Genomic DNA, 22,711 nt, shown 5'->3' on the forward strand with positions numbered 1-22,711 from the left:
CTGCATTGATTAGTGTGTTAGTGGTGACATCTAAAAGTATTGGCTGCTAAGTGGTTAGTTTGTGTTTATGTCACAAATCCTCCAAGAAGGAAGCCATCCAGAGTTTGTAACTGATTTGTAGCTTAAATAGCTGTCTGTCCGAGTCATAGGTGGCCTTAAGCGTCTGGGGGCCCGTTTCAAGGGTTAATGTGGGGCCTTACCCCCGCTTCCCGAAAAAAAAGAAAGAAAAAATGCGAATATTCAAGTTGGTTTGCATCAATAATGGTATAATTTCGGACTTAAACATTGATGTATTATATGCACTTTCAGCATAATGAACAGACTGCTCAACATAATCCAAACAATTCTCTTAATTAAAAACTGAAACAATGACATTTTTTGCTTTGGAGTGAGAAGCCTCGCCCTTTTCAGCATTGTCTGCATTGAATGGCACTATGTGTTAGGTATCAGCTGACATAAGAACTGCTTAAACAATTTCCCTCTAATTAAATTAACAACAAAAGCAATGTCATATTTAATGAAAATTCACACTTTATTTATTCAATGAACAGTGTCTGAAAGTTAACTACTGGAAGCTTACAACAAACTGTGTCTTGCGCTCTTTCAGCAGTGCTGCGAATGCTTTAATGAACTCATCTTTGTCCAGCGATCTTGTTATTTCATGCTCAATTGAAATCTGAGCAAGAGCTGACAGATGATCCTGAAGCTCCTCAGATGCGTTTTGATGAGCTTTAGCCTCGAAAAACTTCTCTCTCCACTCGCTACAGTCACAGGCACTGTCAGCATGAGTCTTAGAGCAATGGTGAGGTTAGGATACAGTTCAACCAGATTGTTGCTGTAAATGTAGCTCAGAATCTGCAGGCCGGTGGTTTCTTTTGCAGGCTCGGCACTGACAGCAGCCGACACCTCGCGCAAAGGTTCCTCAGCATCCACATCACCAAGTGTCCTCTCCATGTTTACGCAGCTGTCTTTCAGTGTGCGACTTTGGGTGGCTTTTTTCATTTCCTCTCTTCCATAAATGAAGCCAAACAGACTGTAAAATGACTTCATCAGCTTGAAGCGCTCACTAATGTCAGTGATGGCAGAGTCCACTCGTGGAAGGAAAACTTCTCTCTCGTACCGTTCCTCGGGTGCCACTGGCAGGGAAGGATCTGCACGTTGGGACTCGGACTGGAACTGGCGTTTTGGTTTTCTGATTCGTGCGGTAGGAAAGACCGTTGGCATTCCTATCTCTTTAGCTATGTCTCTGGCATCTGTTTGGGTGGATGAAAGGCCGTTCTCTCCGTATTCCTTGAGAAATTTCAGAACATATTCCACCTCGCGCTGTAGCACATCGATTCCCACTTGTGGGCTCTGGAGCAGCTTGCTGACACGATTCACCTCATGTAAGACGTTGTACCAGATGATAACAGTCAGCAGGAATTTCTATGACATGATCTCCTGTTCTAGGCCTCTGGCTGCAGATGTGGTTTCACTGTCACCTTTCAGTGTGGCATGTTCAGTCAGTGACAGGAGCGCAATGCCAACATCGGGAAGCTGGTAGCGCAGGACTTCCACACTTCCCACGCGGCACTCCCATCGCGTGTTGGATATGGCCTTGAGAGTCATCAGTGGCACGTTCTCCTTGAAAAGCTCCCACCTCTGTGTCGATGAGCTGAATAGTGTGTATAGACATTGCAGCACCCCAAAGAAGCCCACAGACTCCACTGTTGATTTTGCAGCATCGGCAATGACTAGGTTTAGGCTGTGGCTGGCGCATGGCATGAACAGTGCTTTTTTGTTAATATCTAACACCCTCTTCTGCACCCCGCTATTTTCCCCCGCATATTGCTCCCGTTATCATATGCCTGACCCCTGCATTTTGAGATATCTAATCCTGACTTCTCCATATGCGTTAAGAAAACGTCGGTTAGGCCTGCACCTGTTGTGTCAAGCACAGGTAGGAACCGACAAAATGCTCACTAACAGTAACTCCGACATTTACTTGGCATGTGACAATGCGCAGTGTCACAGAGAGCTGCTCTATGTGTGCAGCGTCAGTGGCGCAGTCCCTTATCACCGAGTAGTAACGCGATTGTTTTACTCTCTCTGTTATCGCTTCCAGTGTGATTAACTCATTCTGTATGGTTTTCCCCATGTAGTGGTCAGCAATCTCTTTTTTCTCTGCTCGTCTGACATGTTCGCTCGTCACTGGGTCGAACTCGGCAAGCAGCTCCACCAGACCTAGAAAGTTCCCGTTATTTGGTTCACGTAGGGTGGAATTGTGACCACGGAAAGCAAGGTTTCGTTCTGCAGGGGGACAGACTATGGCAATGAACCTCTTCATGACATCATTCCAGTGTTATTTCCAGCAATTGCATTTCTTGCTATGTGTTGTCAATGGCGCTGTGCGTTCTTAAGCGCGTTTCCAGCTCGCGCCAGCTATCCATGTTGGTGCGCTGCGCATTTGACTTCTCGTGATCCTGGAGTGTGAGAGTGAGTCGCTCCCACGCTCTGAAACCTCCGCAAGTGAGGCTGTGATTTCGCTTGCCAAATGGGGTACAGCAGAAACAGAAGATTGAATCAGATGATTCTGAGTACACTGACCATGACCTACGAATGGTTTCTCCATTTTTCATCTTCGTAAGATATCTGTCCTTGGTAAAACGACGGTGTGATTGGCTCTGTGGAAAGTTAATGTCCTCTAACTGAACGGGACCTTTCCTAACAATGTTGATCCGTTGGTCACTGGTAATATGCGTTGGCCAACGTGCCGGATCGGTCTCTATGAATGTTAGTGGGGCTTTCTCTCCGTCTGGTGTGCTGGTGGCGGCATCTCCCTCATCATGCTGTGGTGCTTGTTCATCAAACGAAGTTTGGCCATCATTATCACCGTCCGTTTGAGTAGAATTGTTCTTCTCATTTTCATTGCTCTGATTACCAACATCTCCTGTGCCGCTTACACTGTCACTTGGCACTGCAGCCCCATGCTGTGACGATGGTGCAGCAGCAACTGCAGTCAGCGGGCCTTTTACAGATGCTGGACCAAAGAAAGATGTAACTTTTGGGACAACACACACAAAATGCTGGTGGAACACAGCAGGCCAGGCAGCACCTATAAGGAGAAGCGCTGTCGACGTTTCAGGCTGAGACCCTTCGTCAGGACCCGGCCCGAAACGTTGACAGTGCTTCTCCCTATAGATGCTGCCTGGCCTGCTGTGTTCCACCAGCATTTTGTGTGCGTTGTTTGAATTTCCAGCATCTGCAGATTTCCTCGTGTTTGTTGTAACTTTTGGGAGACTATTTAGACGTTTTGTTTTGTTGTGTAATATTTTCCGTTTTTCAGCACCAGTAGGATAGGAGCGTTTCATTTTCCTCCCATTGAAAAGTAGCCTTCTTAGCCTTCATTGGCTATATTTAAGAGGAAGTTAGATATGGCCCTTGTGGCTATAGGGATCGGGGGTATGGAGAGAAAGCAGGTACAGGGTTCTGAGTTGGATGATCAGCCATGATCATACTGAATGGCGGTGCAGGCTCGAAGGGCCAAATGGCCTACTCCTGCACCTATTTTCTATGTTTCTAGAAACATGTTCGCAGGGAACCGTACTCTCTCCGGTCCTGCAAAGTACTGGAGAGTTTAACATCGGTAGCTGAGCGAAGGGCGCTGAGTAGGCTACGGTCAATTATGGAAAACTCTGAACATCCTCTACATAGCACCATCCAGAGACAGAGAAGCAGTTTCAGCGACAGGTTACTATCGATGCAATGCTCCTCAGACAGGATGAAGAGGTCAATACTCCCCAATGCCATTAGGCTTTACAATTCAACCGCCAGGACTTAAGAACTTTTTAAAAGCTATTATTAATGCTTTTTGAGATAGTGATTTAGATGCATATCATATTTTTTACTGAGTTAAGTATTGTATGTAATTAGTTTTGCTACAACAAGTGTATGGGACATTGGGAAAAAAGTTGAATTTCCCCATGGGGATGAATAAAGTATCTATCTATCTATCTGACCACCAGGAGAATATTGTGGCGTCTGGGAGCTGTGCATTAAATTTTTGTATGTCAGTCGGGGGCTCCTGGGAGGGCGGGGCCCGTTTCAGTTGAAACATAGCTATGGCCGCCTATGGTCCTAGTATTATTCCATATTTTCACCATGTTGGGAACTATAAAGAACTTTCTCTTCGTGGGAAGCTTCAGCGGAACGGAACTTACTCACACAACCCGAGCAACCGCGGAAGGTTAAAGCAAGCCCACCTTCTGTCGGGCTGGGAACGTCACGTTCGCTCAGCTGTCCAATCGGTGAGCGGGTCCGTTGCTGATTGAGGTCCGTTCTCGAAGCTGCGAGTCTCTGTGACGTCGCAATGGAGACCATCCTGGAACAGCAGCGCCGCTATCATGAGGAGAAGGAACGTCTGATGGATGTGATGGTGAAGGAGATGATGGTGAAGAAATCCACGGTGAGGAATCCAGGGAAGTTCTGCCCCTGGACACTACCTTCACAGGGCCCGAGGTGGCTCTTTAGTCGTGGCAGTCCGGTGAATGAACGGAGTGGCATACCCGGCCCCTGATCAGGAAGGCGATCGGGGACCTGTTGGTGTTGTGGAAACTAGGGAGGCGGGAGAGGACCCCCTCGGCCATTTCTCTCTGCTTCCTTCCTCCGGCCCTTGCTTCCTGAACCCCCAGTCCCGTGCCGCTTGCACCTCGGCCCCTGCTCCCCAGTCCCACGCCACCCCCCTCCCTTACTATCCCAGCTTGTGGCAGTTTGCCAACCTCCTAGGGGAGGCTCCACGCCGACTTGTAGGGTCTCCACTCCTATCCCAACGCTGCAAAATCCTGGACAACTGAAGGACAAATGTTCAGGCTATTCCCACCACAGAGCTACAATGACAGTGATTCTTGTTACTGCGCTTTTTGTATTCTGTTCTACACTCTAGTTTCCTTGTCTTAGTCAAATTGGTTACGTTAATGTTCCTTCCCATACCACGGTTTCTTCTTTTCTCTCAAGCGTGACATTTAGTTTACAATGATCATTATGTCCCTCCGATTCCCCTCGCACTTTCACCCTTCCTTTCTAAGGAAGCTAAGGACCACAACTGCTTAGCTGTTACTTTTTCTGACATCTCTAAATTGTTGCACAGACAAGTAAATCAACTTACCTTCCGCCATTGTGAAAGCTTGTTCCCTCTTAATATCCGGCTTCAATTCTCAATCATCTGCTGATTCCTCTACGTTCAGATTTCTGACCAGCAAGTGTTGGAGGTGCAACAGACCCTCTCGCACAATTGCTTCCTGTCCAAGGGCTTCAATACTCTTTCCCAGTGATATATCAATTCAGTCGACTTCATTGCTCATCATGTGGCGATCAAATGCAATAAGCGATTGCAGGAAATCTTCATTCAGTGCTCTAGACTGAAACTTAATTGTTGCATCCCTTTTTGATGTTTGCAAATGTTGCTCTTTCTGCATCAGTAGCTTTGAGTATTCCGATGCTATAATTTCAAAATTTTCGAGTAGAAATGTTGCTTCTCAGGTATAGGTGCTTGATTTGTACAACAAAGATTAATTCAGGTTTGTTTCGTTGTCATTTAGAAACATGGAAACATGGAGTGATTTATTTACCGAACAAGAAATCGTTCTCCAGTTATTGAGCATCTTAGATACTAGGGCCAGGGTTTCTTTTTCAATATTTGCTTGATTTTACTTAAGTAATTATTTTATTTTCTAGCTTCGAGACCAAATCAACTCTGATCATCGGGCCAGAGCAGTGCTTGATGTGAGTACTATCCCTTCTTATTTCCTGGTTGTTTTAAGATTGCTGCTGTTTAGTCCTTACATTGACAGTCCATTGTATAGATCTCTAGATTTTTGTAAAACATATTGTTTGGACTCTGATTTGTAAAAGTGCTCTTTTCATTCATTCAGGTGCCTTGCTGTTCGGCATGGGCGATCCTGTCTCTCCATCCATCATGGTCCCTGACCCTCCGAATTGTAGTCGTTGCCTCCCCTGTTTCTAACCATGATGTTAATCCATCTATCATTTTAATTCTCTGTCTGCCTCTGCTTCTGTTTCCTTCCAACTTTCCAGTCGTAACTAAATGTTCCAATGTCTCTCTTCGCATGATGTGTCCAAGAATTTTGATTGCTGTTTTCTGATTTTTTTTAAAGTAATGTACGTTTTGTTTACGTTCTCTGTAGAACTTCTTCGTTGGTTATCTTGTCCGTATATGATATGCATAGGATTCTCCTGAGGAACCACATCTCTGCTCCATTGATTCTTTTTTCCATTGCATTTGTGATGGTCCATGACTCGCAATCATACATCAATATAGGAAGAATGTAGCAGCTGAACTCAAATCAATTACGGTCTCAGTGCTCTCTTATAAAAGTGTAAAACTTTTTTCTGGTGTAAACCATCTAAGGATTTGGTGTACTCTTTTACAGGACCAAATAGTTCCTCGTCCAATTTCTTTCTCAGCGATGGGCTTTCTTGGGTATTGATGAAGCTCCACTCTCAAATACGACATGACATTTCAGTAGAGATGGAAGCATTGTTTACCTGCAAGGATCACATGATAGGCAACAGTAGGGAGCTGAAACGGAAGATCATTCCTTTTCCTTCCTCAATGTGTTTTTCCACTGGAATGAGTCCTGCTGACTCAAGCAAACCAAGAATCATCAGTGTAATCCAATGAACTATTGCGAGGGTTCTCTTTTGGAGCAGATGTTGTCGTGTTTCCTGTATCCTGATTTTCCTCCTTTTAGCCTATTCCTGCTGTCTTTATTCCTGTTATTCCAGTATAACCCATTAATATTAAACATGACAATCTATTAAAATGGCAATCAGTTCAAGTACCATAAAACACTCAATAATTAGTCATTTAATTGGAGTCTATATAGTTATGGCAGGGAAAGGAAAAGAAAAAAAGTTATAATAATTAACTTTTCGCCTTTAATGCTTTTAAATTAATGATTATAAGTGTTGAATTCTTGATTGACTTTTTTCTTTTAATTATTCAATTTATCATGATGTTTCAATGATAAAACATAAAAGCATTGACAGCTAGGGTGGGAGTGAGGGTTGTTGCTAACTTTAAGAGGTTTGTGGAGGAGTTTCATAAACAATTTACCCAACAAAATGTAGCTGGAATGGCAGAGACCGTAAATGGTGAACTGATACAACCTTGACTTCATTTAAGTGAGTGGCCATATTGCTGCTGATGCAGGTCTGATATTTTTCAAGTTTCTATTTTACTGCTGACCTCCATGGGATCAGGGCCTCTGTATTTCCACAGGAATCCTGAAATTTGCTAGCAATTATGCCGAGAAATGCCAGCAGTTGTGTGCTGAATTGTGGGTGGAAAAGTTTTCCTCAAAATCTAGTCCATTGTATTTGACTTGTTAATGATAAGCAAATATGGAATATTGCAGTAACTTAAAAACTACAAGTAAATGTTAGCTTTTATTTTTAAGAGTTATGCAAGAATTAAGAATTTTTAAAAAATGGTATTGTAAGAATTTTTTTTGCTTCTGCTTTTGAAAGTTGTAACTGTTTTCTTATACAGATTACTGTCCTCTTTTTTTTAAAAACACGATTAAAATGTTATACTTTGAAATGTATTTATTTTCCAGAGATACATGGAAGTGGCTGGAAACTTAAGAGACTTGTATGAAGATAAAGATAGGTATTTGCTGTTACTGAAATAAGATCTTCGGATGGTAAATCCAGTATTTCAGTGCTTGGTATATGCAGCTCCAGTTCTTTTCCCAGAATTTTTTGCTTGAAACTGGCAAAAAGTTACATATTATGTCTGCTGCCCAAATAGCATAAACAGATTTATTAATGAGCATATTATTTCTCTCCACCAATGGCACTTTAAAAAATGTTTTCACGTTTATTGCCATTCACTTTTACTGATGTATGTGACTCTGCCTTTGGTTTAGCTGCATCATAATTAAAACATTTAATCTTGTTTCTATAATACAAATGTATTTTCTTTAGTTTGAATGAGTAGCAGATATTTTCAATAGTGTATTCTGACTAAAATCTTACAGCAGTGTTTCCCGACATTTTTTTGTGCCGTAGTCCAATATCATTTCCATGGACCCCAGCTTGTGGATCCCTGACAGAAACTGTTCAATGTATTGATGACTGGATTTACTGCTTTATCTGTTTTATCTTCACTTTGTGCATATTACAGTCCTTAACTTTGTAATGGCTTTGTTTGTCTGGCAGTATGAGAAAGGATGAGCTAAATGCTATTTCAGGACCCAATGAATTTGGAGAATTCTACAATCGGCTGAAGATGATCAAAGAATTCCACAGAAAACACCCGAATGAGGTTCGTACTCTCAGAGTAATGAGTTTATTAAAAAGTTCATTCCCAATTGAAGTGGTTGTGTGGCCATCACTGATGAAGCCAGAATATTTTTCCCATTCCTAGCTGATAGTTATCTGAGTAGCTTGCTGAAGCATTCAAAGGGGTTGAAGTGTCAGTTACTTGGTGGGTCTGATGTTATGTGACTCACTGTGAAGGTCTCTTTACAACTCATGCTCTCAGTATTTTTTTTTATTTGTACAATTTGTCTTTTGCACATTGGTTATCAGTCTTCGTTTATGACTATTTTGTAGAACCGATAGTATTTATTTATTTTTCCTATGAATGCCTACAATAAATGAATCTCAAGGCAGTCAATGGTAACATGTACGTACTTTGACAAAAAAAAACCTCTTCTTGGGCTTCCAGCTGTGTACAGATAAGCCTAAGAAGAGTTTATTCATCATGTACACCAGGAAAGCATTAGATCCTATTTCATATATGCACTTTCATAATAAGTTTACTTTGAATTTTGAATTAATGGTGTAAATGAATTTGAAGATATGGTGGAATTTGAGCTTCAATTTATGAATGACTAATGTCTGCCTAGTAGTTGAAGTTTTATATTTGTTGATAATTGCATATTTCTGATTGAAACTAATCAATATAAATTATATTTGACTTTTTATCTTTGCTACAGATAAGTATTCCAATGTCAGTAGAGTTTGAGGAGTTAATGAAGACACGAGATAATCCAAGTGAAGAAGCACAGAGTAGGTGCCGTAGTTCTGAGTTTCTGCGTTTTTTTAAATGTAATCATGGGTAACATTGCGTTAACACTGAAACCTATGGGAAAGTCAATTTCAGTATACTTTACTGTCTCCAGTTGCTCAATTACCTTAAAATGCATGACTACTTTTAACGATAATGACATATGAAGTGCTATTAAAACATTATCTTTTTTCCATTTATCCAAGTATAGTGGCTTGTATTCTTTATTATCTAATAACTGTCCTTGTTAAATATTGCCTGCAACTAATTATTGCTCTTAAGGCAACAAGTGTATTGCATGGAATTCTTCTGCAAAAATTATTCCACCTATGGTATTTGTATACACATCACATCTTCAACTCCAAATGCTACACAGTTTCTGTATACCATGCCTTGTCTGAACCCACTTAATACATAGATCATACAACACTACAGCCAGTAAAGACCTTTAGGCCCACAATGTTGTGCTGGCTTTTTAACCTACTCCAAGATCAACTTAGCCCTTCTCTCCCACAGAAACCCTCCATTTAGCTTTCATTCATATGCCTGTCGAAGAGAACAGTGTGTTTATGCCCACCATTTGGAAGGCTTGACCTGCCCCTCGCAGAGCTGTGCTGACTATCCCTAACAAGACTATGTTTTTCCAAATGTTTGTAAATCCTATCAGAGAATCTTCTCCACTAATTTACCTACCACTAAAGTAAGACTCACTGGACAATAATCAATAATTCCCAGGATTATCCCTACCCCCATTTTCAAAAAAATAACATTTGCTACCATCCAATCTTCAGATAGTGGACAGTGAAGACACAGGGATCATTGTCAACCGCACAGCAATCTCTTCTCTTATTTCCTGTAGTAACCTATGGTATATTCTGTCCAGTACTGCGGATTATCTGTTCTAATGTCTTTCAAAAACTCAGATGCATCTTCTTTCTTAACTGCAACATGTTACAGCATACTAGCCTGTTCTACACTGATTGTGAAATCAGTGTCAAAGTCCCTCTCACTGATGAATACTGAAGCTTAATTAAGGACCTCTCCTATCTCAACAGTCTCCAACTCCACATGTTTCTTCTACTATCCCTGGTTGGTCCCACCCCCTACTCTAGTCATCCTGCTGTTCTTTACATACATGTAGAACACCTTGAGTTTTCCCTAATCCTACACGTGAAGACCTCGTGTCCCTTTCTAGCTCTCCTAAATTTCTTCTTCAGCTTTTTCCTAGCTATTTTATAATTCTCAAGAGCCATATCCAGTGTTTGCTTCCTGAACCTTATGTGTGCTTCTTTCTTCATCTTGACTAGATATTCCAGTTCTCTTGGCAACCTAAATAATGTCCATATTTCCATTGTGGATTTCCCGGAGAACATCCAATACCAAGGTCAAGTAGTTGTGGTCACCATCTCCAAAATTCTCACCCACTGAGAGATCTGTCACCTGCCTAATACCTGATCTAGTACGGGCTCTCTTCTAGTTGGCATACCTACATATTGTGTCAGGAATTCTTCCTGGACACACATAACAAGTTCTGCTTCATCTTAACCTCTTGCACTAAGGAAGTGTCAATCAGTATTTGGGAAGTTGAAGTTATTCATGACAACAGCCCTGTTATTTTTGCACCTTTCTGAAATCTGCCTACCGATCTGTTCCTCTGTGCCCTGTTGTTTTTGGAGGATCTATAGAACACCCCCAATATAGTGATTGCTCCCTTCCTGTTTTTCTCTTCCATCCACACTGACTCAGTAGACAGTCCCTCCATGATGTCCATCCTTTCTGCAGCAATGATACTATCCTTGATAAGCAATGCCACCCCCTCACCTCTTTTATCTCCCTATCACTTTTGAAGCATCTACACTCTGGACCATCCAGCAGCCCTTGTGACTGCCAAGTCTCCTAATGGTCTCAACATTGTAACTCCATGTCCTTACCCATGTGTGCTCTAGGTTCATCACCGTTGTTCCTTCTGGCATTAAAATAGACACACCATCCAGCTGATTCCATTTATGCCCTATCCACTGCCTTATATTTCATCGATCCTTACACCAACTATTCCATCATCTGACCTATCACTCAGATTCCAATCCCCCTGCCAACCTAGTTTAAATCTTTCCTGACATCTTTGGCAAAGTTGCCCGCAAGGACGTTGGTCTTTCTTGAGTTCAGGTGTAACCTGTCCCTTGTGTACCTTCCCCAGAAGAGATCACAGTGATTCTCAAATTTGAAACCCTGCACCAATTCTTCAGCTACATGCTCACTTGCAAGATCATATTCTTACCCTCACTGGCACGTAGCACAGGCAGCAATCCAGAGATTACTGCACTTGAGATCCTGCTTTTTAGCTTCCTATATTTGTTCAAGATCGCATCTGTTTCTAGCTATGTCATTGAAACTAATATGTATCATGACTCCTGGCTGCTCCCCCTTCCCTTTAAGGATTCTATGCATAGATTATGTATTAAGTTATAGGCTGATTACACCATTAAAAATATTGTGTGGTTTACCTATGGACTTTGTGCAACTGTAAGGATGTTGTGAATGTCATGGTGACTAGTTATGGCATGTAAAATTATGATGAAATAATTTTCACATAATATATTTTAACAAATTTTTCCACCTTTTAATATTGTGAAATTACTTTTAAATTCCTCTCTGGTATCATAGTATTATAGTTTTATAGCATGGGAATAGGCTCTTTGGACTAATCCATCCTTGCTTATCAAGATGTCTTCCTGAGCAAGGCCCATTTGCCTGCATGTGGCCCATACTCCTTTAAAACAAAAGTTCCCAACCTTTTTTATGCTGTGCACCCCTACCATTAACTGAGAGGTCTGTGGACTCCAGGTAGAGAGAACCCCTGCTCTAAACTTTTCCTATTCATGAATTGTCCAGAAGTTGTTTAAATGTTGTAATCTTGCCTTCCCCTACTACTTCTGTTGCTAGCTCATTTCATAACCCACCAATCTTTGTGAAAATAACAGTGACTGTTTTAACATCATTACTTCATAATAAGCTTTTCCTTGATTGTGATTGAAATGCAAATAGAAATTAAATCCAATTTCTTTTTGTAGATCTAGTTGAGTTCACAGATGAGGAAGGATATGGACGCTACCTTGATCTTCATGACTGCTATCTTAAATATATTAACCTGAAAGGCTCAGAGGTAAGTTGCATAAGGATGAGGAAGTTTAGTGGTGCTGTAGTAGTCAAAAATCTTGGTGCTTCTGTTTATCTCTCGATGGATCTTGTCCAACAGTTCTCCATAAAGGTGATCATTTATAAAGACACTGTACTGAAAGTTTCCCCACAAGCGAGAAAATTGAAGTTTGTGCTGCCTGGACATTTCACGTTTAGATGAGAGTGGGTTTGTTTATTTATTGAGATGCAGCACAGAATAGGCACTTCCTGCCCTTTGAGCCATGCCACCCAGCAACAATCCCCCAATGTAATCATGAGACAATTTACAATGACCAATTAACCTACCAACTGGTACATCTTTGGACTGTGGGAGGAAACCGTAGCACCTGGAGGAAACCCACGCGGTCACAGGGAGAACGTACAAGCTCGTTACAGGCAGCAGCGGGAATTGAACCTATATCACTGGCACTGTAAAGCGTTGTGCTAACCACTACACTACTGTACTGTCCCATGGTGCGTAGTTCATGGGATTAAAGGAATAAAACCAGTAAAACAGAATGTTAGCATAACTTGAGCCAATCTGTGGATTGATTTCAATGTTTTAGTTTTTTTTTTAAAAGGATAATGTGCAAGGGGACTTGTTTATTGGAAAGTAAGCCCCATTTTCTGGATGTTCTTTAAATAAATGACCTTTATGAAACAAATGTAAGATTCTGTGATTTAATAATTTACACTTCGTCATCATTGGATACAGAGTCATTAGTGTCCCTGGAAGGGTTTTGAAAATAATGCAATATCTCTGTCATGTGTACGCAATATCTCTGTCATGTGTACAAATAAAAAAAGTTAAATCACATATAGGAAAGTAGTTAATTTGTGGCCAAAGTACTTCTTGAAATGTTATTATTGCTCCCTCTGGTGGCAAGTGGTTCTATCCCTATTTAGAGTTTTGATTCACTCTCGGTTGATAGCTATTCAAAGTCGTGAAGTAATACAGCTCGGAAACAGGCCCTTTGGCCCAGCTAGTCCATGCCGACCACTGCATCCTTCCTGATAGCACCTGTTGCCCATGTTTGCTCTATAATCCTCCAAGTTCCTTCCCATCCATGTATCTATTCAAATGTTGCAACTGCACTCACCTTAATCACTTCCTCTGGTAGCTCATTCCAGGTGCTCACTACCCTCTCTGCAAAGAAGTTAATTCTCAGATCTCTTAAATCTCTCATTTATGTTCCTCTAGTTTTGTACTCCTCAACCCTGGGGAAAATTCTATGACCATCCGCCTTATCCATAGTTCTCATGATTTTGTTAACTTCTGTGAGGTCATCCCCCATTCTGCACTCCAGGAAATAACCAATTCAGTTTGGACGACTTCCCTCTCTTAACTCAGTCCTCCTAGTCCAGACAGCATCTTCAAATCTCTTCTGCAATCTCTCCAGCTTGACAACGTTATTCCTATAACAGGGTGCCTAAAACTGTACATAATATTCCAAGTGCGGCCTCAGCAACAAATTGTGTAACTCAACATAATTTATTTCTCCTGAACTTGATACCCTAATTGTTGAAAGCTAGCATGCTAAACACTTTCTTCACAGCCGTGTGTACTTGTGTGGCCATTTTCAGCAGACAATGCCCTTGTACTCCCAGGTACTTCTGTTCCAAAAAAATCATCAGTGCCCCTCCATTCACTTTGTAAGTCCTACCCCAGTTTGACTATCCAGAATACATCACCTCACACTCATCTAAGTTGAAATCTACTTGCCATTCCTCAGCCCCTCTCCCTAACTGATCAGGCTTTCTTTGCAATTCATTGTAACCCGATTCACTATCAACAAGACCCCTTAATTTAGAAAAATCAGCAAGCTTGCTAATCATACCGTGTGCATTCATATTCAAATAATTTATATAAATAATTAATAAGAGGTCCCAGCACTGACCCCGTGTCACTCCACTAGTCACAGGTCTCGAGACAGAATCAAGTCTTAAGCCAGGTGTTTCCAACCTTTTATATGTCATGGACCCCTACCATTAACCAAGAGGTCCGTGGATCCCAGGTTAGGAACACCTGCCTTAAGTAAACTAAATAATTTTACACTAATATTCTGAAGATTGCAATAATGCACATAAACCACATGCAGTATTTTTGGATCTGAGATAAAGTACTCTTTAGAATTCAGTAAAGCATGGCCAGAAGTTCAGTCTGTTTTACCAAGGTTGTTTCACAATCAGCTGATGCTTTCTGATAAAATAGCAGTGTTATCAGCATAAAAGTAACTATTTTGTTATCATGTCGTATCAGAAATGACTATAACAAATATTTGTTTTCTAGAAATGTGATTATATTACCTACTTAATTACATTTGATCAACTTTTTGATATTCCAAAAGAAAAGAAAAACGCAGAATATAAGCGGTAAGTTGTCAGTTTTTATATAAATGTTCGCCCCTCTGTTCGGACTATAAATACTCCTCAAGTTAGCTATCACTTTCTTCTGATGTAAGAGGCAAGCATTTTATTAAATCAAAACTCATTTCCTAGCAGCATATTAATAACTGACCTGAATAACAAGGAGCTGAATAACAATTCATAAGTGTTGACATTCTTGTACATTTGTTTAATTTTATATATAGGGCTCCATTCTGACCTCATGGAATAATGCATTTGTAGTGCTCGAGTTTTTAAGGTAGAAATGACATTATTGGAATTTTAAGCAGTTTGTTTAATGGAAGAGCGAAATTGCTGTCATTCATCAAAAGCACATATTCTTTTTCCTTTTCTTGAAGTTTCCATTTCAAGCAACATTCACCTACTGCCCTGGCAGTGCATTGTGTACAAAGCAGGGAACGGAGGGAGTTAAACACCTTCTCAAAAGTAACCCAAGCCAGAAGCTTCCTTTAGGGTTTTTATTCAGAAAACCTTCTGAAAAGGTATTGCTGTTTCATGGGCAAATAAGGAGTGGATGGAGATCGATGTCTTTGTACAGTGTATGCTTCAAGCTGAAGTATGAATTAACCCACGCAGGAAGTGATGTTTTAATAAAATGAACTGCAGACAAAACATGGAAAGAACAATTAGAAGCAGAACAATTACTTTTATTTGTTCTATCATCAGTTTGAGTTAACAATATTTTTTTTATTTATATCATCTCCTGAAAATTAATTGAAGGATGTTCAATAAACCCTAGAGGATAGTTGTTTTATACTTCAGATCCTCTCAAGCCTTTAAGCCAATGGTGTGGCTTCTAGCTTCACTTTGGTGCGGCACCAAGGACCAGAAGGGCCTATTCACGCTGTATCTAAATCAATCAAGTGATTACCTTCCTTACAAGACACCCCGGCTCAAATTAACTAATTATGAAGTAAACTATGAGTCAATGGTATGATATAGCTGAAAATTCTTTCTTTTGTGTCCTGAAATACCCTTGATTTTAATCCGATTCTGTGTTAATTGCTTTTGATTGCAAGCTTCTAGAAAATAATAGGAGGCATTTTAACTTGTTGCATTGTAATTTGAAAATGTTTAGAAAATTATACTTTCATAACTGATAAACAAATTTTTCACAATTTGAAACACAAATCACGTACTTGGCAATATGAGTCAGTATGCTTTCCTTTCTGCTAATAGTTGATCTAGTTTCAGACAAATTTTGTTTCCTACAAACACCACTCTGTAAATTTATATTGATATATTTTAAAAGAAATGTATTCAATTCTTTTCCTTCACAGTGCAGAAAATTGGGGAGCATGATGTGTTGAGTATAAGTTTTTTGAGCAATCCAAGTGTCAGTATCTAGAAGTTTTGTTCTGGCACTTTATAATGGTTAGAGGAGGTTTTAAGTGAATTGTTTTTGACAAGTTAACTTAAAAATTGAAATTGAGATTCATAACTTATTTCACTTAAAATCATTTAAAGTTGTTTAAATCATGTAAGTGCTCCTTAACCAAGTGCCTTGTTTTGTTTTAACTAAGTCACCCCGTGTTTTATTATATATAAAGTCACTATACGTTAAAAGACATAAATACCTAGATAAAAACTCTTAAGGGTAGTTTGTAATTGCTTTAGGTACCTGGAAATGTTGCTGGATTATCTCCAGGATTACGGAGATCGAGTGAAGCCTTTATTGGATCAGAATGAGCTATTCGGAAAAATACAAAATGACTTTGAGAAGAAATGGGAAAATGGCACTTTTCCTGGCTGGCCAGTATGTGATATTTCAGTTATTCTCTCAGTATTATTTGCAAAGACACATACCTGTGTGACTTTTTGTGCCAACTTCACTTAACTGCTACAAGGCAAATCTATATCAATTTTGTTTTTGTGTTTGTCATTTACATCTAGCCTACTGAAATGTGTTAGATGTCCCGAGCAAGCCATTAAACATTAGCTGGGAGAAAAATACAGCTCTGACATTCACCATTTGCAATATAATGTTTGTAGTCAAAATGACAAAATGCCAGAAAAATGAAACAGTTAATGTACAGTAACTTGTTGCCACACAAACATTGTCTCCAAACAATCCTAATCTGGAGTATCATTTTGCCCTAGTACTGTTAGTCCAGTGGGGTTTGTGGAGGAGTTTACTGATTGTATTACATTAAAGTTCATTCCTTTTTTTCCTCTCTGGTGCCTATTAAAGATCAGTAAGAACTGATTAGACTCCTCTCCAACTCTTTTCTGTCCTATTCACTTTCCACAGCCAGTACCAAGTTAATTAAGAAGGAAAACAATAGCATTTCTATAAACCATTTCACAGATCTTTTTAAGAAATTTAAGCATCATTTTAAGTCGAAAACTTTTCATTAGAACTTAAAAAAATAAGTCACTGGTGACGTGAAGGATAAATTGTTCCTCCAAAATGCTGTGTGATTGCTGAGTGTTTTCCTGGAACTTTTGTGTATATTTCAGGTGTGTAGCATCTGTAGTATTTTATACTTTAAGGCTAATTTGATTTATATGTGCTCTTCCAGAAATCTTATAAAATTATAAGCTTGATCTAGAAAGTCAATGGAGTAATCATTGAGAGGCAAACAAGTCATGGTAAAACTTATTAGTTTTATGATGAGTAGGAGGAGGGGGTCAAAATTCCATGTCGACATGAATAATTTTAGTACAGGTTTCCCCCGCTATCTGAAAGTAGAGCGTTCCAATGAAACCTTTTGAAAGCCGAAATGTCATAAATCGAAGAAGCAGTTACCATTAATTTATATGGGAAAAATTTTTGAGCGTTCCCAGACCCAAAAAATAACCTACCAAATAGCACATAAAGCCTAAAATAACACGAACATATAGTAAACGCAGGAATGGTATGATAAATATACAGCCTATATAAAGTAGAAATATTTTATGTACGGCCTAGTTTCACTTATCAAAATCGGGAAGACAGCAAGCTGAAATCGATTTGGAGAAAAAAAATCGACACGTACACGTATGCGCACACAACTGCCCACACAAGGCTTCACGGTCATGGTAGTCTTTCTCGGGGTAAACACACATATAAAGCGGGCGTCTTTTTTCTCATAAAAGCTAAAATCCTCTTTGGTTAGCGAAATCAGGTACTAATGTAGGTCTTTCATAACCAGCGAGCTGTCGTAAAGCGAATGTTCGAAAAACGGGGGGCACCTGTACAGCATTATATAAGCTTGAATGTTTTCACAAAGCTGAGACCTGGAACATGATATTTATATATTTTTTCACTTTACAGTCTAAATATTACTTTGATCTGCTCTTTCATTAAATATGTGCATTGAACTGTCACACAATTTAAAGATCTGAATAAAGTCATCAAGCATTACAGCCTATTTATATTGCATTAGGAATTTAGGATCACCTTGTATATTAGCATCATTTAGTTTGATTGAACTTAATTGCTTTTTCTTTTGACAGAAAGAGACCAGCAGTGCCTTGACTCATGCGGGAGCTCACTTAGATTTGTCAGCTTTTTCATCTTGGGAAGTAGGTTCTTTTAATTATTCCTTTTTTGATTAGTCTAAAGGTTACATAATTTGAAATATATTGAGTTGGAATGTGTTTGGTAGAGCCATAGTTAATGTCCTTAAATGGTTTGATAGTTTAAAACTTTAATTTTCAACCCATTAATGAAAATATTGAAATGTTTACACAATTACATGGTTCATACCTTGGTTATTTATGTAGATTCCTAAATTATTTCCTTTCTACTTCAGAGGCCATTTGTTTGCTTTGGGTCCATATCCCTCTACTTGTTTTCTATCTAACTGCCTTTCCAAATGTCTTTAAAAGATTATAACAGGATCTGCCTGTCCTACTTCCTCTGTTAGTTCACTGCAAATTTACCACCCTCTGTGTGGAAACACTTATCCCTCAGATCTCTGATGAATTTCTACCCATTGTAGTGCTAGGTGTGCTGAAACCATGTTTCCCTGCTTCGAGATTCTTCAGCTTGAGAAGCAATTTGCTTTTCTCCTCTGACGTTTGCAAGAATGACCCGATGTAACGTTTGACTTTTGCCAATGTGTTGTACCTGCACGGCAACTTTGATTCATCAGCGTGCATAAAATACAATCCCACTGAGCAACATTTATATTCATATAATTTTTTTAAAAAACCATCAAAATGAAAAATCCCATACTTTTCCACAATACACTCTGCTATCTTCTAAAAAGCTCTCCTAACATGCCTTCTGCTGTAACACACACTTTGGAACCATGTTGCAGTCTGAATGCCCCTGAAGTCTGACTTGTTAGCAAGCTTGGCTATATTACCCTTGGACCTTTCATTTAAGTAATTAACACAGCCGGAGCCCTGGATCCATTCCATACAACCCATTGATTACAGCCAGGCTTGAAAATGATCCATTTATTTCAATTGTCTTGTATTTGTGTTATTATATTAATGTTAATTATAAGGACACACTTTATGTGATAACCTTTTGTGTTAGATGGTTTTCATAACTGTTGTTATCTTGAAATGTCAGGAATTGGCTTCCCTGGGGCTGGACAGATTGAAATCTGCTTTGATGGCTTTAGGTCTGAAATGTGGAGGGTAAGTGTTCGGATAAAAACTTATGGGGGAAACAAATAACCTAATTTTTATGTTTTTAAGTCAGAGTACTTTAAGATTGTGAAATGTATTAAAATTGATCCTTTTTTTCAGAACCTTAGAGGAAAGAGCTCAGCGTTTATTCAGCACCAAAGGGAAATCTTTGGAGGCACTAGATCCCTCGCTGTTCGCAAAATCTAAATCCAAAGGCACTAAAAAGTTAGTAAAATATCAAAATTGATATTTATGTTAGTGTGTAAAGGCCATACTGCCAAGTTTCTCTGTAGATTTAACATGTATCATCAAAAAAAAAAATTATTTTTATAAACAACAGACCTTTCTATCTGAATCTTGTTTCCTTTATCACTTCCAGGCAGGTGATTCATTAGCCATGATAACTGTATGGCAAACAGCAGTGAAGGGTTTTCCTTTGCGTCACTCATCCGTGTGATGAGCAATTGTAGCATCATTATTGCACATCTAATGGAAACAGAAGATTCTGCGCAAACAGGGGATGCCTCGGTCTCCATTAATCAATTAAGCCACTTCATCTTAAAGAAGTTTGCATATCTCTATATGCCATTTATAATTGTAACTCTCGCTTCGGCTAGTGGCTTAATATAGGGTTGATAACCCTCAGCCCGGCCAAACTTAAGAAATCTCATTTGGGTGGATGCTGCACAATGTGTCCCCTGTTACAAATCAGTACCCCAAAATAACAATACACGATATGCGATTAAACAATTAAGCTTTATAATTCTTACTTTGACTATATGGTTAGTAAAGAAACGAGAAAAAAGAAAGAAAAGGGCCCAATCTTATTAAGCAGTCTGTTGCGCAAAGGTGGAGCTCACTGATAAGTTGATTGTCCACCATCGACCTCCTCCGATCGTAGCTGCCCTTTGGACCCTCGCTCCAAGTCCACCCCGTCCGGCGGTCTACCAACTCTCTCCATTCGCGTCTTCTCTCCTCATCTCTCCCCGGCAAAAGCCCGCCAAAAATCTTCCAGATTCACAAGACAGAGCAACAAAATCCTGATTGGCTAACATGAATGCCACAGTTCTGTTATCTCCAGCCATAACCCAGGCATTGCTGCTACAGAGAAACTGTTACCTCAACAGTGAACATTACAGAGAAACCATTTCATTAGCCTTAGCAATGAATCATTACAGAGAAGCCATTACCTTAGCAGTGAATCCTTACAGCATGTAACATAATGCCAAAAATAAAACCTTACAGTTTTGGATATGATATCTGCCCTTTGCTTTGACTTCGTCTATCATTCCATATTTTGCCCTGAGCATTGTGAATGTTGAATGACACACATAAAATACTGAAAGGAACTTAGTAGGTCGGGCAGCATTTATGGAGGAATAAACAGTTGTCCCAATGAAGGGTCTCTGTTTGAAATAGCGACTGTTCATTCCTCTCCATAGACAACTGCCTGACCTATTGAGCTCCTCCAGCATCATGTGTTACTGTAGATCTCCAGTGTCGGCAGAATCTCTTGTGTTTGTAAGTGCTGCTTCTCACGGCCTTTTTCTGTTTGCTCTTAAGTCTTCTAATGAAATAGTTCATGGTCACTGAAGTGTAGGTAGTTTTAATAACGCCTTCCAGTGTATTTGACAGAATTGGAAGGGTACTTGTTTTAATCCCTACCTCATTTTTAGTTTCTGTTGACTTCATTGGAAAGTAAAATCAATTGTGTAAAATGGGTACACGGTCTGATCCCATCAGTTTCCCACCAGGCCTACTAGATCTACAGTTACCTTCTACCTCACCAAGAAAGCTTGTTGAACAAAGAGTTCAGACACAACCAGAATAGCTCTGCTGTATTTAGAGAAATGCAGCTGTGATCTTTGTGTTTATGTTCATTTGTCTGCTTGCTATGGTAAAGGTCAGTAAACCAGCAACCCTACTATATCTTGTAAATTAAACATTAAAAGCACAAAGCTGGATGTACTTGTGGTAGGCAGATTCTGTGCAGAGAGAAACAGAATTAGTGATTCGGATCAATGATATTTGATAATTTTTGGAATATTTTCCCCAGTTTCTATTGAATACTCTTTTGCTCCTGATGTGATATCGATACAGTGTTGCTAAGACTGAATACTGTGAAGTAGCTTGCGCTAGTAAACCAGTTGTTGGCAGACATTTTTTTTTGTTTGGACACTTCACAGCCAAACGATAATCTTGTCACACAAAGAGGGAGCATAGGGCTGATCTGTTGCAGGGTTTTTGGTTCCTAATGTTCCTCTACCACAGAAATGGTGGAGTCGGCTCTATTTCATCATGATAAGCTAAGAACGTAATATTCGGAAGTTTCTGTATAAGCTAACTCTTCACATATTTGATATAAGCATGATGTTATTACACTTCAGTTGGAAGTGCCAATTGTTATCGAACCTGCTGTTTCAGTGGATCAACAGGTGAACGTTTGATATGTTTATATGATATTTGGATGGCATGATACCATTTCTGTGTGCTACAATACATAGATTCAGGTAACACAATAGGTTCAGCACATTTTGCTTTCCAAATCTAGAAAGCCTTAAAATGAAACCATGATGGAAACCCCTTGAAAATTAGAGCATGCTGTGTCACCAAAGCCCTCGCAGTTAATAAGTTGAAAAACGTCTCTGTGAAATGGGCGCAACAGTAGCGTGGCGGTTAGCTCAGCGCTATTACAGCTCAGGGTGTTCCAGAGTTCAGTTCCGGCCCTGGTCTGTAAGGAGTCTCTGGATGACCTCCCTGTGGAATGCGTGGGCTTTCTCCAGGTCCTTCGGTTTCCTTCCTCAGTCCAAACACATACTGGCTATGTTAATTAGTCATTATAAATTGTCCCGTGATTCGGTTAGGGTTAATCGGGTTTCTCGGGGGTTACTGGGGTGGCATGGCTCAAAAGGCCTACTCTGCGCTATATCACTAAGTAAATATCTATACTGTATCAGACTAGTAGTGTGCATTGCATGAACTGGAAAAAAGAGTAATTAATTTCCTCATGCCTGTAATTGTTATTTTAATTGGAACAAAAGCTAATGAATTGGAACTGCTGTGGAATATTATGTGCATATGGTAGAATTAGAGATAAGAGAGAAAGTGTTATATAATTACATGCCTTAAAAGAATTGAAAATTGAACCATAGCAGCAGTTCAGATGAATATTCTAAATGTTCAACATTTTATTTAAAAAAAAAGGTGATCTTTCTGTACTGAATTGATTCATTTTCATCTGCTTCAATAATATGTTTGTGTTCCATTCCTTCGTTCTTCGGCCGCTACCCTCCCACCCCAACTGCAGGGATTCAGAACGCAACAAAGAAATTGCTTTCCTTGAAGCTCAAGTCTATGAATACATAGAGATTCTTGGGGTAAGATGACTGAATCTATTGTTTGTCTGACCTTTCTGATAGGGGAGAGTTTTATTATGGCCCTCACATTCCTTTCAAACCTACCCCGTCTCACCTTCAATGCATGTCCTCT

General features: G+C 39.7%; 1 protein-coding gene across 1 annotated transcript in view; it reads left to right on the forward strand.

Annotated features, from left to right (window-relative positions):
- The first annotated feature begins 4,279 nt into the window (after positions 1–4,279).
- The window catches only part of sf3a3 (splicing factor 3a, subunit 3), a 28,205-nt gene continuing 9,773 nt past the window's right edge, over positions 4,280–22,711 (forward strand). The window contains exons 1-12 of the mRNA XM_073034426.1: positions 4,280–4,444; positions 5,713–5,760; positions 7,617–7,669; positions 8,221–8,326; positions 9,003–9,075; positions 12,145–12,236; positions 14,541–14,623; positions 16,274–16,412; positions 18,095–18,163; positions 19,164–19,231; positions 19,343–19,447; positions 22,530–22,599. Coding sequence (XP_072890527.1) covers positions 4,349–4,444; positions 5,713–5,760; positions 7,617–7,669; positions 8,221–8,326; positions 9,003–9,075; positions 12,145–12,236; positions 14,541–14,623; positions 16,274–16,412; positions 18,095–18,163; positions 19,164–19,231; positions 19,343–19,447; positions 22,530–22,599 — 1,002 coding nt within the window. The 5' untranslated portion in view covers positions 4,280–4,348. The remainder of the gene's footprint in view (positions 4,445–5,712; positions 5,761–7,616; positions 7,670–8,220; positions 8,327–9,002; positions 9,076–12,144; positions 12,237–14,540; positions 14,624–16,273; positions 16,413–18,094; positions 18,164–19,163; positions 19,232–19,342; positions 19,448–22,529; positions 22,600–22,711) is intronic.

This window comes from Hemitrygon akajei, chromosome 32 (assembly GCF_048418815.1).
Source record: "Hemitrygon akajei chromosome 32, sHemAka1.3, whole genome shotgun sequence".
Lineage (NCBI taxonomy): Eukaryota > Metazoa > Chordata > Chondrichthyes > Myliobatiformes > Dasyatidae > Hemitrygon > Hemitrygon akajei.